Raw genomic sequence first — 14,051 nt, 5'->3', positions numbered from 1 at the left:
AAGTTACCAGCTCCACCGACTGTGATACCTACACAATGAATTCCCGTTTCTACCAATACACACTCACTTGAGATGACACGTCGATGAACTCGTCAATGATGGATATATATACACACACACACACACACACACACACACACATACACAAGTGTGGGGGTGTGCTTACACATTGTGTAAGCATATGAACCCTGTTTCCCCATTGTCCAAGGTCACTCATCTGAATTTGATTTTTTTTATTTTTTTATTTTCTTCATTTATTTCTATTTTAATTGTGAGATGCTTTCCGACGGTTCTGTGATTTTTTCCCGGTGTATCGGCTTCAATGTCCGTCGGCCACACAAAATTACCGTGCTTCCCCGTCGTCTTGGTTCGACTCACGTGCATTTTCTATTTTTCACTTGTTTATATTGTCCTACGATTTTTTTTCCCCGGTGTATCGGCTTCGATGTCCATCGGCACGTGAAATTTCAGCTTTCTACATCACCCGGAAGCAGTGTTGAGCACAAAAGCGATAATTATCGAAGTTCGCTTTTTTTTTTTTTTAAATCAGACTATTATCGGAAGTTAACTTCCATTTATCGTTATCGGACGAGTTAACTTCCGATAACTCGATTTTTTAGTCTGATAATGTCCGTTAATTTTTTGTCCGATAACATTTTTATCGTTTTACTTTTTTTTCAGGTTCTTCAGTGTCATCGTCAACTTGACAGCGTTCAGTTCTTTCTTACCAGTTACCAAGCATTCTTTGCAACATACAGGACTGCAGTCTACAACCATGGAACACCAAGAAGAAGGCTGGTGGTCCCTGGCAAGACAAGGTGGAATGCCTTGTATGACTCGATCGTCATCCTCAACAACATCTTGGCCACCAAGAAGGCTGAGCTGAACTGGTTCCTTAACCACATGGAGAAACTCTCGGCCTTCAACGACCAGGAGACAACCTTCCTGAAGAAGTGGGCAAAAGTCATGTCCCATGTGGCTATCGCCCTTGACACCATCCAGGGGGAGAAGAACGCCTACCTTGGAACCCTCCTTCCCACAGTGGCCATCACCCTCACGAAGCTCAGGAACATGAGGAACAGCTTCACCATCTGCAAGCCACTGATAGCAGCCATCACCACCCGGTTCAACCACTACCTGAACGACCGGGACTGCCAGCTGCCTTCCATCCAAAGTTCCGGCTCCACTGGCTGCACAGGTTCGACAGAAACCTAACGGTCTCTGTTAAGGCCGCCATGGAGGACGAGGTTGAGAGAGCACTGAGGGTCATGAGGGACCGGAACGGCGACAACACCACCAGCTCCGATGACAGCAGCGTGCATGACGACCTCTTCGCTGGGTGGACGGCCGCTGGCTCACGTACCAGTGTCAAGCAGAAGGCCAAGAAACTTGTCGACACCTGGCTGGACATTGATGGGAAGGAGGGCATGGTCGAGGAGATCCTCACCAACCTCTTCCTGAAGTACAACACCCCAATTCCGTCCTCTGCCGCAGTGGAACGGCTATTTTCTCTCGGCAAGGACATCCTGAGGCCCAAGACGTCAAGACTGTCAGCTGGGCCTAAATTTGAGAAGTTGGTCTTCCTCAAGGGCAACCAGCACATAGCGTCATAGACTCTAAAAAGACGCATAATGCTTATTTTATTCTCGGGTTTAGCATAAATAAGCCTTTTCTATGGGTTTTGAAGCTTTTTCCTTGTTTGTTTTTTTTGAATTTTTGTTAAAAAGTAGTTATCGTTAACTTCCGATAACTTTGTATTATAATTACCGGACTTAAAAATTGGGGTTATCGGATTATCGTTATCGAAGTTAACTTTTTGGTTATCGGTGCCCAACTCGATTTTTCGGAAGGCACGGATCTTTAATATCAGTCAGTGGTTATAAAGAGTGAGTGTGAGTGTGAGTGTGAGTGTGTTGATATTTAAAAAAATTTGTGGATGGATTTGGACAAAACTAGATGGACGAGTTGGTTATGTGACCAGAACAAGCCGATTCCATTTTGGTTCAGGTCTGGATCCAGATCCGGCCTATAAGCGGGACGAATGACGTCACATTTAATTAATGAAATCGGTTTGATGAGGACGTCACGTGACAAGGCCAAGCAGTCCTAAAGGCGAATCCTACACAGCGACCCCAAAAGTACGATGTTGCTTCATAAAAGGAGTGCAAAATTAATATTATCTCTTCTCTAATAATTACTGTAAAATTATTCGAATCTTTACGTTCACAAAACAAGGGTGAAGATTCGAGTCGGTCGACAACAAGGCGGGAAAACAGCACAGGTGGAGCAAGCAAGGAAACCAAGCAAATTAATCCGTGACGATGGAATCACCACAATAAATAATTATGATCTTATACAATAAATATTAACGATAATGATAATGATAAACCAGCACGTGTTTGCCTCCTTCGTTATTCCCTCGCAGCTCAGGACGAAACCAGCGTGTGCGTCCAAAAGGCCACCGTCAAGGGCCGGCTCGGTGAAACGAGTGAGGGCGGGGCCGTGAGGAGACCGCATGAGGCGGGAATTTCACGCTTCAAACGATTCTCGGCGAAAGCCTGCTCTCTCTCCCCCTCCTCGAGCCTGAGGAAACCCCACGAAGCGGAGGGCGGGGCGTGCGCGCCAAAATCGCCCACTCGAGCATGCGCACGATACCGCACGCCGCCGCCGCCGCCGCCACCGCCACCCCTTCCCGTCATCGAGAACCGAGAACGTGTGGCGGCGCCCTTTGGAAATTGAAATCATTAACCTCAATAAATAATTACATGTTTCCTCAAAACTTCACCGATCCGACCTCGGGAAAGGCTCAGGGATATTTTTTTTTAATGGAAACCGCTGGGTGTTTTTGAGATTGTTATTTTTTTTGAAGAAAAAAAAATTTTCACTTCACAAAGGCTAATTATTTTATTTTATATTATAACCCATATAAATATTTACCTGATAAATGAGCCATATTTTAGTGACGGTCCATTTAAACCAGCGATACGTGACGCGTACGTACTAATCTCATGTGCATACCTGGTCTGCTGCACGTCAGGCGACCCGCACGAGCTCGACCTGAAGCGAGGAATTGGGAGTGAGAGGAGTCACGTGTGACGCAGACGGTGTATAAATAATTGCCGTGAGGTGGAGCTCATAACGAAGAAACAACCGCGGTCCGTGAACACATACATCGCCAAGTCCACAGAACGTGCGAACAGGCGGCCCAGGGTCTTCACGGACGGGATCCATCCCGTTACCTTAATCGCCGTTCGTGAGCATCATTGGGTGTGCCGCTGATGCAGTGCCCCTCTGGTGGTGAGGGCAGGAATTTGTAATCCGTTCACAGGGTGCCGGTGAAAGCTCGCCTCCTCCGAGAGAAGGACCCCGCGGGATCAGCACACGCATTGATGAATCACCCGACCTGTGAAACACCAAGATGATAGTTTAAAGCTCGGTCGGGATTCGAACCCAGGTGAGACAGCCTCGAGGATTGTAGGCTTTGAGGATATTGATGGAAGAGTGAATGGTTTTGTCATGTTGTGAGTAGGAACATTTGTGGTCATGATTGATGCATGTGGGGGGCAGAGGGGGGAGGGAATGATGGGGTGAGGGTCTTTTCAGAACAGTTGAAGAGAAGATATGAGTTTCTTTTGGGAAAACTTGGGATGAAAAGTGATTGTTTTTTTTTTTTTTCTGAGATTATACCAAGGGTGGGAGTTAGTTCAGATGTCGTTAGAGTGATGGATGTTAACCAGTGGTTGGAGGGGTAGTGTAGATGGAGAGGGGTTTGAGTTTGTAAATGTGTGACCACTCCTCATTTTCATAAATGCCAAGGTGAGCCAATGAAAAAAAAAGCCAAGAATTCACAAAGTTTCGGAAAAACGATGATAATAGAAAACTTTGAGAAAAACAAGATGCCAAGGTGAACAACGAATAGCCAAGATCGTGTGAAAAAAGCCAAGGAGTGGTCACATTGGTCACAGTGCGTGTATGCGGTCAGGTAGCAAGGTGCTTCATACAAGGAGAGCGGCGAGATTCACAGTGGTTGAGAAAGAAATTGGAACTTTAAAAAAAAAAGACACCAAGGATGTGGTGGTTCATGAAAGGGAAAGGTTGAAGGTATTGTACACAAATGCCAAGGGCTTGAATGAAAAGACGGAAGAGCTGGAAGCTGGGATGGATGGTGAGGGATACGGCGTAATTGTTGAAAGTGAGATGGAGTTTCGTGAGCAATCCAACTGGAGGATGGGGATTAAAAGGCTGCAGGGTTTATAGGTGTGATCGGAAAGAGAAAGGAGAGGATTCTTGTGGTGTCGTCCACCAGAAAGTGGTCTCCTCGGGTCAACCTGAAGCGGTCCCTTCAGGTAGGTGCCTGGAATGTCCTCACTCGAAGAGAGGATGACCACCTGCCTCTCTGTCGTCTGAGCTCCAGTGTTTAAACATCAGTATTACAGTACTCTACAGATAATGATGCTATCGTGATTGGTGGTGACACCGCCTTCTGGGAAGGTTGCTCTCATGATCACCATGCCCAAAGAGTGGCTGAAGTTGTGTCCAATAACGTGACTCCCATGATAATTGAGGGAACAATAGTCAACAACCCTAAAAGACTGAAGATTCGTCACTCCTTGGGTGTCATTTCCCTGGTCTCTTTATATGCTCCCATTGAGGCGAGTGATCTCACTGTGAAGGATGCATTCTATGCCGCGCTCGAGTCTGTGGTTGATCGGTGCCACAGGTGAGATACTCTTCTTGTCTTGGGGGATTTCAATGCATCGACTGGAACTGATAGAGATGGTTATGAGGTGTGTGTTGGTCCCCATGGGTCTGGAACTGAACCAGAATAGCACTAAGGTCATTGACTTAGGGTGGCTGGTGAATGGTTTCAGTGCCCACAGGCTCAGCGCTGGACTTCGTATTCCAACGCTGGTGGTATGGCAAAGGAGATTGACCATGTGCTCAGTGATGATCGCTGGAGGATAATCCAGAACTGCAGGGTCTACCGGAGTGCTCAGTTCCTCAATACTGATCACAGACTTGTTGAAGCAACTCTGAAGTTGCAGATTAAATCTAGAAGAATGAGACCATCCCAACCTCACCTGGATGTTGGCAAGCACAAGGATGAGAGGAGATAAGAGGCTCAGGAGTTTGCGGACAAGCTGAGTGGGGATTTTTTTTGGGGGGGGGGGGGGAGAGGATCTAGGTGCTTTAAGAATTCCTGAAGAGTTGTGGACGACCTTCAAGACGACCATCTTGATGTTGCGGGTGGATATCTTGGAACTCACCGAAGGGCAAAGAAAAATTTTGTCTCAAAGGACACTGAATACCATTAACCAGTCACAGGGCCAGGCTTAATGACAGCTGAGCTGTTCAAGGAGTTGGGCCATAAAACTGTATGTGCGCTGAGTGTGGACAAGAAGGCCGAGGTGCGAACAATCTGAGGGGTAGAGCATCACCGATGGTCAAATGATTCTCATCCTGCTTACAAGGGAATTCACACATTGCGTTCCTCCAATATGGTTTCTCAGCATACTGCAGTTAGAGCAGAGGGTGGTGGGCTCTTGACAGAAGAGTCCCACTGACTCGGTTACTTTGGGCGGCTGAACCAGGCTGACCCAGCAGCTGCCGAGTTGGATGTCAGGGTTGTTACTATCCCAATAGCTGACCTTCATTCAACTGTGATCTGCCTTCATTTGTGGAAACAAGGTTGCGATGAACCGGTTGCAATGAGGTTAAGCTCCTGTTATCTATGACATCTGTGGGGGAAAAATTTATATTAATGTATTTTAAATTGCAACAAATGGAGATTCAGAAATGTAACTTTGATGCTGCAAGTTGAATTGGCTGTCATTTCTGGCCAAAAGACTTTTGCCCTAAATGATAAGAAATGTGTTGTTCTGGAGCAGAGTGGCCGAGCTGATAAATGAACCTTTGCTTAGAAATGTACGAAGTGGCTTTTCGTCTCTAGGACACGTCTACAGTCTGGGTGAATATCCCCCAACCTCTCTCTCTCACGAAAGTATAAAATGCTTTGAAATCTGAAATTGTTTTCAGTGCAAGCACGTGAGGAAGTATAGTTTCTCAGTGGCTTGTACTCCTTGGAACTGACCAAGTACCAAGTTAGAATAAAACTCTCTGATGTAATGTAGAAGTGAATTGAATCGGGTTGGTCTAACTGTTAACTAAAGTAAGAATAAATGAAATAGAACCAAATAATATTGCAATCAAATGGGGATTCTTAAGTTCATTGTACAAGGGTGAGAAGAGTATGGTGTATAATTAGGAAATAAATTGTTTCACAAGGAAGGACTTGTGTGGACATCAGTTTTATCAGTGTCGATAGGGTTTTTGTAGGATTTTATAATCAAATCGGACAAACGTTAAACTCTGTCTGAAGTCAAATAGGATTCCACAATCGGCCAGTTAGAATCCTTCAGGAGGACAACGATCACAACAAGGTGGGTTTAAAAAAAAATCCACATCACATCCATGCTGAACTTCTCAAGGCTGGTCGAAATGCTGTATTTGTGTCGTTGCATGCAGTTCTGTGCTCCGCATGGAACAAAAAAGCAATCATCCCAACTAACTGGAAGAGGGACCTTGTTGTCCCTCTCTGGGAAAGGGAAGGGTGATCGACAGGACTACAACGACCGAGGGGTGATGCTGCTCTGTGCCGGGAAAGGTCTTTGCTCGGATAATTATTGATGGGGTTCGCCACCATCTGCTTGAGCACGAGCACAGAGCAGTCAGGCTTTACACCAAAGAGGTCAACAATTGACAGTATCCTTGCTCTTCAGTTCCTCACCGAACACAGACAAGAGTTTCGGCAGGGGCTGCTTGCAGCCAATGTTGATCTCTGAAAAGCATTTGATTCAGTGAATTGGTATGCCCTCTGGAAGATTCTTGGTCTTCGTGAGGTGCCACCAAAACTGATCAATCTAATGTCTAAACTATACTCTGGTATTGAGTGCTGTGAGATGTGGTGATTCCATCTCTGACTTATTTCCAGTTGTTACTGGAGTTCCTCAAGGGTGTGTACTGGCCCCCACATTTTTCAGCACTTGTGTGGACTGGATTCTGGGGAGTATGTTGGAGAGATCAAGCTGCAGTGCATTGTTTGGTGATGTCAAGATCTCTGACCTCGATTTCACAGACGTGGCAGTTGTCTTTGTGGAGACTGGCTATCCTTTTGGGGGCCCTTGAGGTGCTGAATGAGGAGTCGTAGCTGCTGGGATTACGGGTTTCCTGGGTCAAAACTAAGATCCAGGCTCTCAATGACATCTTGGATGCTGCTATCTTGTCTGTACCCATTTGTAGTGAGGATGTTGAGGTCACAGAGAGATTCACTTACCTTGGCAGTGACATTCACGTCTCTGCTGGCTGTGAGCGAGAGGTCAACAGACGCCTGGGGAGTCGTGCATTCATTGGATCATGGGGTGTGGCGCTATCACTACCTGTGCAGGACGACAAAAGTCCAAGTCTTCAGGTCCTTGGTGCTTCCAGTCTTGCTCTATGGATGTGAGACTTGGACTCTAACCAGGTCTCCTGAGAATCCTTGGCAATCGCTGGTTGGACTTTGTGTCCAACGAGTGGTTGCTGAGACTCAAATGAGATTTGTTACCTGTATCGTCAGTGAGTGCCAGCTGCGGCTGTATGGACATGTGGCTCGTTTTCCTGATGCTGATCAGACTCACCAGATTCTCAGCGAGGGAGCCTGAGTGAAGGAGGCCAATGGGCCGACCCCGTGCCTCGTGGTAGCAGCAGGTTGATCAGCATATCATGGAGATGGGCCACGTATCTACCTGGGGGATAACCAGACGGAGGGCCCTGGAATACCGGCGGAAAGTGGACGCAGCAACGTGCTACTCCGGCGCATGCTCTCACACCTGACCTGATTCTGTGTAGACAGAAATTGCAAGAAAAGTGCGATACTTGTGGGATGCTTTTATATGGCTCCTGGTATGAGGGAAGAGCAGGAAAGATGGATGTGTTAAAAATTCAGAAAGGTATGTGATAAGGGAAGAGTCTTGATTTTGGGGGATTTTAACTTGCTTGGGATAGATGAGGTCCAGGGACAGGGAAAGGGAAGAGCAGATGAAGATTTCCTAGATCTAATCAAGGATTGTTTTTAACCCAGTTTGTAGAAAAGCCCATGAAGGGGAGTGTAGTGTTGGACTTCTTTTTAAGTAACGATTCCAAAATGGTGGCGGAGGTGGAGGTGGGACAGCATTTGGGGGCTCACGACCACAACATAGTAAGCACAATTCTACTGTTGAGATAAGAAGTTTGGGATCGTGGTGTAACATTATTGGATTTTCGGAGGGCAAGCTTTGGGGACTCACGACCACAACATAGTAAGCACAATTCTACTGTTGAGATAAGAAGTTTGGGATCGTGGTGTAACATTATTGGATTTTTGGAGGGCAAGCTTTGGGGGTATGAGAAGTGATGGGAGCTTTAGATTGGGTAAAGTTAATGAGTGGGAGGTCTACATCAGAGAAATTGCCAACCTCAAGGTGTAAATGTGTAGGGAGCAGAGTAAGTATATTCTAGCGAGGTCCAAGGGTAAAGACAGGAAGAGACAATGGCGGTTGAGCAGGGTGGTACACAGTATACTTTGGGATAAGCAGAAGGCATTCATTAAGTATAAAACAACAGGACTGGAGTCAGACATAGGAGGAAACAGACTAGTTAAGAAAATAACTTGGCAGGCCAAAAGAGAATATGAAAAGGACATCGATTAATATTAAACACAACAGCAAGACGTTTAAGTATATAAGGGCAAAGGAAATTGGAGTGTGGGACAATTGAGGAATAACACAGGAGAATTGGTGAATGATGGTGTGGTGGAAAACTCGAAACCTTACTCAAGTAACTCCTGTCACAATACAGGTTGAATCATTTATTTAATACATGATCATGGAGAAAGACAATCAATGCAACATGATTGCTTTTTGGCTTGATGTTCCAGTTTCTTACATTAGGAACAGAAATGGGAGGGCGATTCACTCACATGCAAGCGAATTGACCAATCATATTCTGATAAGACACAAACAGAACGTTTTCAAGAACGTGGTCATGACTGTTTCAAATGCAAATTCCTTTGGTGTGTTCTCGAGCACTTCCAAGCTTTATCAGATATTTGCATCGCTTCGCTGTCCTCCCCTTCACGACTGTTGCATAATGTGTACTTCATTTCAACATCATGCCCCATGTTCATGTGATTCCTAGAGGTTTATTACACAGCAAATTTGTTATTCATCAATTAGAATTGAGCATTCCTGCAGTCTCACTGGTACCTGAATAAACACAGCTTCATTTATCTTTATTAACTTAACTTACCAACCAAGTGGAATAAAGAAAAGATTATATTGTTACAAAGTTAACAAACGCACAATATCTATTCATTATAAAACAACCATCATTATGCAATGATCCAATATCAAGTATATTTTAAAGTATCAGAGCAGCAAACATAAGAGAGGGGTACACATTTCATTTAACTCAGCATGGACAAATAATCAGATCCTTCAACAAGCCCAGATGTGCTTGGGCTAGGACGGGAATTGTACTGTTGCGGTCTCAGGGCTCAAGCCGACTACGAGGGGGAAATCCCCGGTTTCTCTCAAACTCACCCGGACTTGAGGCCACGGGGAGCGAATAACCACCCCATGGTGGGTTGCAATGCAACTACAAACGCCAATCGAGCGACCACGAGTTCCAGTATCTCTCCGTCGAACAACCATTTAACTGGGGGTCTCATGGCCTCCCGACCCGGGAACGCACCCTCGGCAAATGTGCTACTTACCTTATCTGGTGATCTTGAACACAGCCAAGCTGTACCATGAGCACGTGCCGGACCTTGCAAACCGAACCGTCAGGAATCTCAACCTCCCAAGCTATCTACGTGCGACAGTGCTAGACCAATGGTGGAAAAGAAGGACATGCACAGATAATGGATTCGTGATCGGAAAAGACGGACGGACACGGAAATAGATTCAACAAGAACAGGTTGATTCACACAAGTGAGGAGCAGGAAAAAGAGGGTGAGGGTGGGGGGGGGGATGTAAGGATTTTAATGGCATGGGGAGACATGAGGGTTAAGCAATTTGTACAACAATGAGATCAGAGAAACCAAAAAGACAGAGCGAACTTAACAAGCGCCCTACCTACCGCGAACAGTACATGGGCTCAAACATTCACGACCGCTATTCAACACTGATTGAGAGAAGTGGGAAGAAAGATTGTGGTGTCTCGGGTGTGTTCAGAAGCGTGTGTGTGTGTGTGTGTACTGAGTGTATTTTAAAAGGGAAACTGAGGAAGGTGCAGCAGAAAAGATGTGTGAGGGGATAGCCTCAGTGTGAGATTCAACCAGATGCGTCTGAAGTGCAGCTTGGTTTCGGTCCTATTAATCGGCTTGGCTCCTGTCTCATGATGACAGTTTGTGATGTAAAAACCAAAGGAGTGAAAGTGCTAAGAACCAGCAGCGCGACCTCAAGGAACAGTGTCCGGCACCCGTTGATGTCATGCCTTAATGTGTCTGTGAACAACCGCTGAAAGAGTGGAGCAAATAAAACGACGTCGAAAGAGCCCGAAGGCGCAAACAACCATTGAAAAGAGCTTCCACGACCGTTGCAAAAGAGCCTCCAATGACTGTTGACTGCCACGAGCAAACGCTCGCTCTTTTATAAGGCCGGCCTGGAAGCTTTGAGAATATGCACGTCATTTATGGAATCGAAACATTTATTATGGAAATAACTATGCTGAAGGACCTACGTGTCTTGAGTGCACATTTACAATCGTGGTTTCTCAAATCCACAATATGTTCGTTATTATTATTGTCCTCTGGTTTGAAATATTCACTTTGAGTGGTACGGTGGTGCTGTTGAGCATTTCCTAGTTGATTTAGGAGAGCACTTTCTCAACATTAAGAAAGGCAAACAATATATTAATCTCAATGATCATAAGTTTTTAAAAGATATTGTTGCGACCACGGGAAACGAGACACCAGCTTGTCACTCGGATTAATATCCGGTTGTCTTCGGTAGAGCCGGATCTGGGGCCACCGCTCACAATTAACGTTGTGGTACGGTGGGTTGTTTTAAAACCACAAACGCCACCCAGTCAACCACGAGTTCAAGTGTCTGCAGTCTAATTATTCCGTTTAACTTGGTCACGTGGTTACCTGAGAGGGGAGCGCGCCCTCGGCAAAGCACCAATATTATCTGATTAGATCTTAATTATGGCGGCCGAGCATTTTAACCGCTGCTGCGTGCAGACGATTTTTTTGGTCAAATCTCTGGTAATTACCTCCCAGTCTATCTCGGTTCAGGCAATGCTAGACCAATTGAAGGAAAGGACAAACACGGACAGGTTGGAAATCGACAAATAATTTATTAATAATAAAATAAATAAAAAGAACTTTTTATTTGCTGAGGTAAATAAAGAATGAATTTCAAAGCAAAATCAATCAAAATGCCAGGAAAGAGACAAAGAGCAGATGCTTATTGGGGGTTGACTTACTTACAGCTAAACGCAGACAAGGGTACCCAGCAGATCATTCAGGGGGAGGGGAGGGGGGAGAATCTTCTCGCTCACCAAAAAGTCGTCCGTGAAGCAAAAACGTCCTGAAAATGCTTGCGTACGTGTCACGTCCCTCGCCAGCACCCAGCTTTGCCGTGCACCCTCTCGTGGGGCAGCCTTGAATGCCAATCGAAGTCTGGAGGGCACCGAGATAGTCCGTCGCGGGTTTGACCCTGGTGTTGTTAGTGATCGACCCATGCCTCACTTGTTGGCGGCACTGCTCACACCCACATGCACCACACGCTCGCTTGCCAAAGCACTGGGAAGGGCGAATCGTCTCATTGGCGCTGGTCAGGCACCTGCTTCTTGTCGCTTCTCTCGCCCTTTGCTTTTTCCTCTCTCCTTTCTCTCCTCACTTTCTCTCTTGAACGTACCTCTAGCTCGTTTTTATATCCCCGGGCCGTCTCCACGGGGTGCCGTCCGCCCCAAGCTCACCTCGCCCCACTGGGGCACAGTTACCATGACGACCAGTGTGCTCTCAAAAAAGGCGTCGGAGCTCACGAAAGATTGCCGCTGAGGAAGAACGGGGGCAGGCTTCAGAGCTCGTGAAAGAATGTTGCTGAGGAAAAGTGAGGGAGGCTTCAGAGCTCGTGAAAGAATGTTGCTGAGGAAAAATGAGGGTGGGCTTCAGAGCTCATGAAAAATGTGTGTGAACGTGTCTGTCGTAAAGAAAAAAAGCTTCCCATAAGAGAGGGGATCTATCCTTTACCCTTCTAAACGCATCACATTAGACATGGGGATGAGGCTAATCTGAACATGCATTTAAGGAAATAACTGTCTGAGGACCTGGATGTGTGGATGCATTCATCAGACCGGATTCTAAAATCCATAACAATATGTTACAGTTATATGGAACTAACAAGACCACAGTATATTTGAACAAATATTCTATCCCACTCATTTGTGGTTTGTCAATCAAACATTGTAATGAGTTAAACAAAAACTCACAAACTACAAGCAGTCCACTCTGCAAACGTAATGAGTTCTGACTTTCTCATTGTTAGAGACCTAATAAGCATGTTTTCTGCTGCAGGCATTTTAAATCTTTATCTCAACTGTCAGTGCCTTTACCCATTATGACTTTAGCCAATCCTTGACAATTTTCATACCTCCATATTGTTTGAAAGCATAAAAAGAGAAATGAGTACATAATTTATGGACAATGAGCACTTATCCCAAAATGAAAAACAATTGTTTCAGCATGATCAATACAGAAACATCAATGCTTTGTAATAATCATGTGATCCACAAAGCTTTCCATCACCATATATGTCCATGAATTGTTGGTGTAACAAATTTCACAAGATGGGATTATGTATTTTACTTCCAGTGGTGAGATGGCAGGATTATTCAAGTTTTTTTTTTTTTTTTTGCTTCTACATTTACACAGGAACAAACAGGGAAATTCCAATAGTGAGAGCATCTATATCAACCGTGAGCAATGGCTTTTATAAGAGAACCATACAGGAGTAGATGAAGTGAAGAAGCAGTTTTAAAAACTCAGGGATGATAAAGCTCCAGGGGTGGATAATATGCATCCAAGAGTATTACAGGAGGTGACTGAGCAGATAAGCGTGGTATTAGCGAATATCTTTCACAGCTTATTGGAGTCAGGACAGGTACCAGAGAAAATGTAAGGTGCTGGGGATGGGTAAGAATAATGAAAACAGATTACATGATTGAAGGGGAAATATTGAAGCATATCACACAGGAAAAGGTTCAAACTAGGGGTGGTTGTTGATACAGGGGGTAAGCAGACGTCACAGTGCCCAGCAGCTCCAGTTAAAGCAAACAGGGTTTTGGGATTCATTCGTAGGGGGATAAATTATAAATAGATCGAGGGAAGTCATTTTAACATTATTGGAAGTTAGTGGGGCCCCATAAAGAATATTGTGTGCAGTTTTGGTCACCACAGCTCAGGAAGGACAAAGCTGCCACAAAGAGGCTTCTAGATGCCACAAGACAGATTCCAGGCTGCATGACTTAGCTTTGAGGAGCGGCTGAAGGAGAGAGGGTTTTGTACATTAGAAAGGAATCAGCTACGAGGGGATATGACAGATGTTAAAGATAATGAAGGGGAAAGACAAAATAAGTGTGGAAGAGTTCTTCAGCAGAAGCCACTGATAGCGCCATTGGCTGAGAGTAGAGAATAGGAGAGTTAAGATGGTAGGTCAGTCCTTCAGGGGTCTTTCACTCAGAGTAGTTAATGCATGGACTGCTCTCCCTGGAAAAGTAGTGGTAACAGAAATAGTAGATTGGCTTAAATTTTAGACAAGGTACTGGTAGCAATTGCAGATAGAGGGGTATAGGGATATTGACAGGACTTGTAGGTAGCTTGAGTATGGCTGGGTGATTGTGTACATCTGTGTCTCTCATCAAGGGATAGTGTGTGTCGGTGTTATGTATTGACCTGAAAACCACCTTTGCCCACCCCTCTCCCCCCCTCAAAAAGAAAAATGTTAATTTTATTTTTAAACTTTAACACC

General features: G+C 45.2%; 1 protein-coding gene across 5 annotated transcripts in view; it reads right to left on the bottom strand.

Moving 5' to 3' along the window:
- Positions 1-3,369, bottom strand: part of LOC147021276 (tudor and KH domain-containing protein-like) — an 85,595-nt gene extending 82,226 nt beyond the window's left edge. The window contains exon 1 of one of the 5 annotated variants that reach the window (XM_085891104.1): positions 3,240-3,369. Coding sequence is in view for 2 of the 5 variants with exons in the window: in XM_085891105.1 (XP_085747231.1) it covers positions 2,396-2,517 (122 nt within the window). In the remaining 3 variants the exon portion in view is untranslated. Of the gene's footprint in view, positions 1-2,395; positions 2,684-3,018; positions 3,165-3,239 lie in introns of those variants that run through there. The other 4 variants (XM_085891102.1, XM_085891105.1, XM_085891101.1 and 1 more) reach the window with 4 other exon arrangements.
- Positions 3,370-14,051: the final 10,682 nt, after the last annotated feature.

The sequence above is a fragment of the Eptatretus burgeri genome, chromosome 8, assembly GCF_056783735.1.
Source record: "Eptatretus burgeri isolate ZD-2024b chromosome 8, Ebu_testis_v1, whole genome shotgun sequence".
In the NCBI taxonomy this organism is placed as follows: Eukaryota; Metazoa; Chordata; class Myxini; order Myxiniformes; family Myxinidae; genus Eptatretus; species Eptatretus burgeri.
Note: the sequence above shows the minus strand (reverse complement) of the source record. Positions and strands in the feature narration are given on the sequence as shown.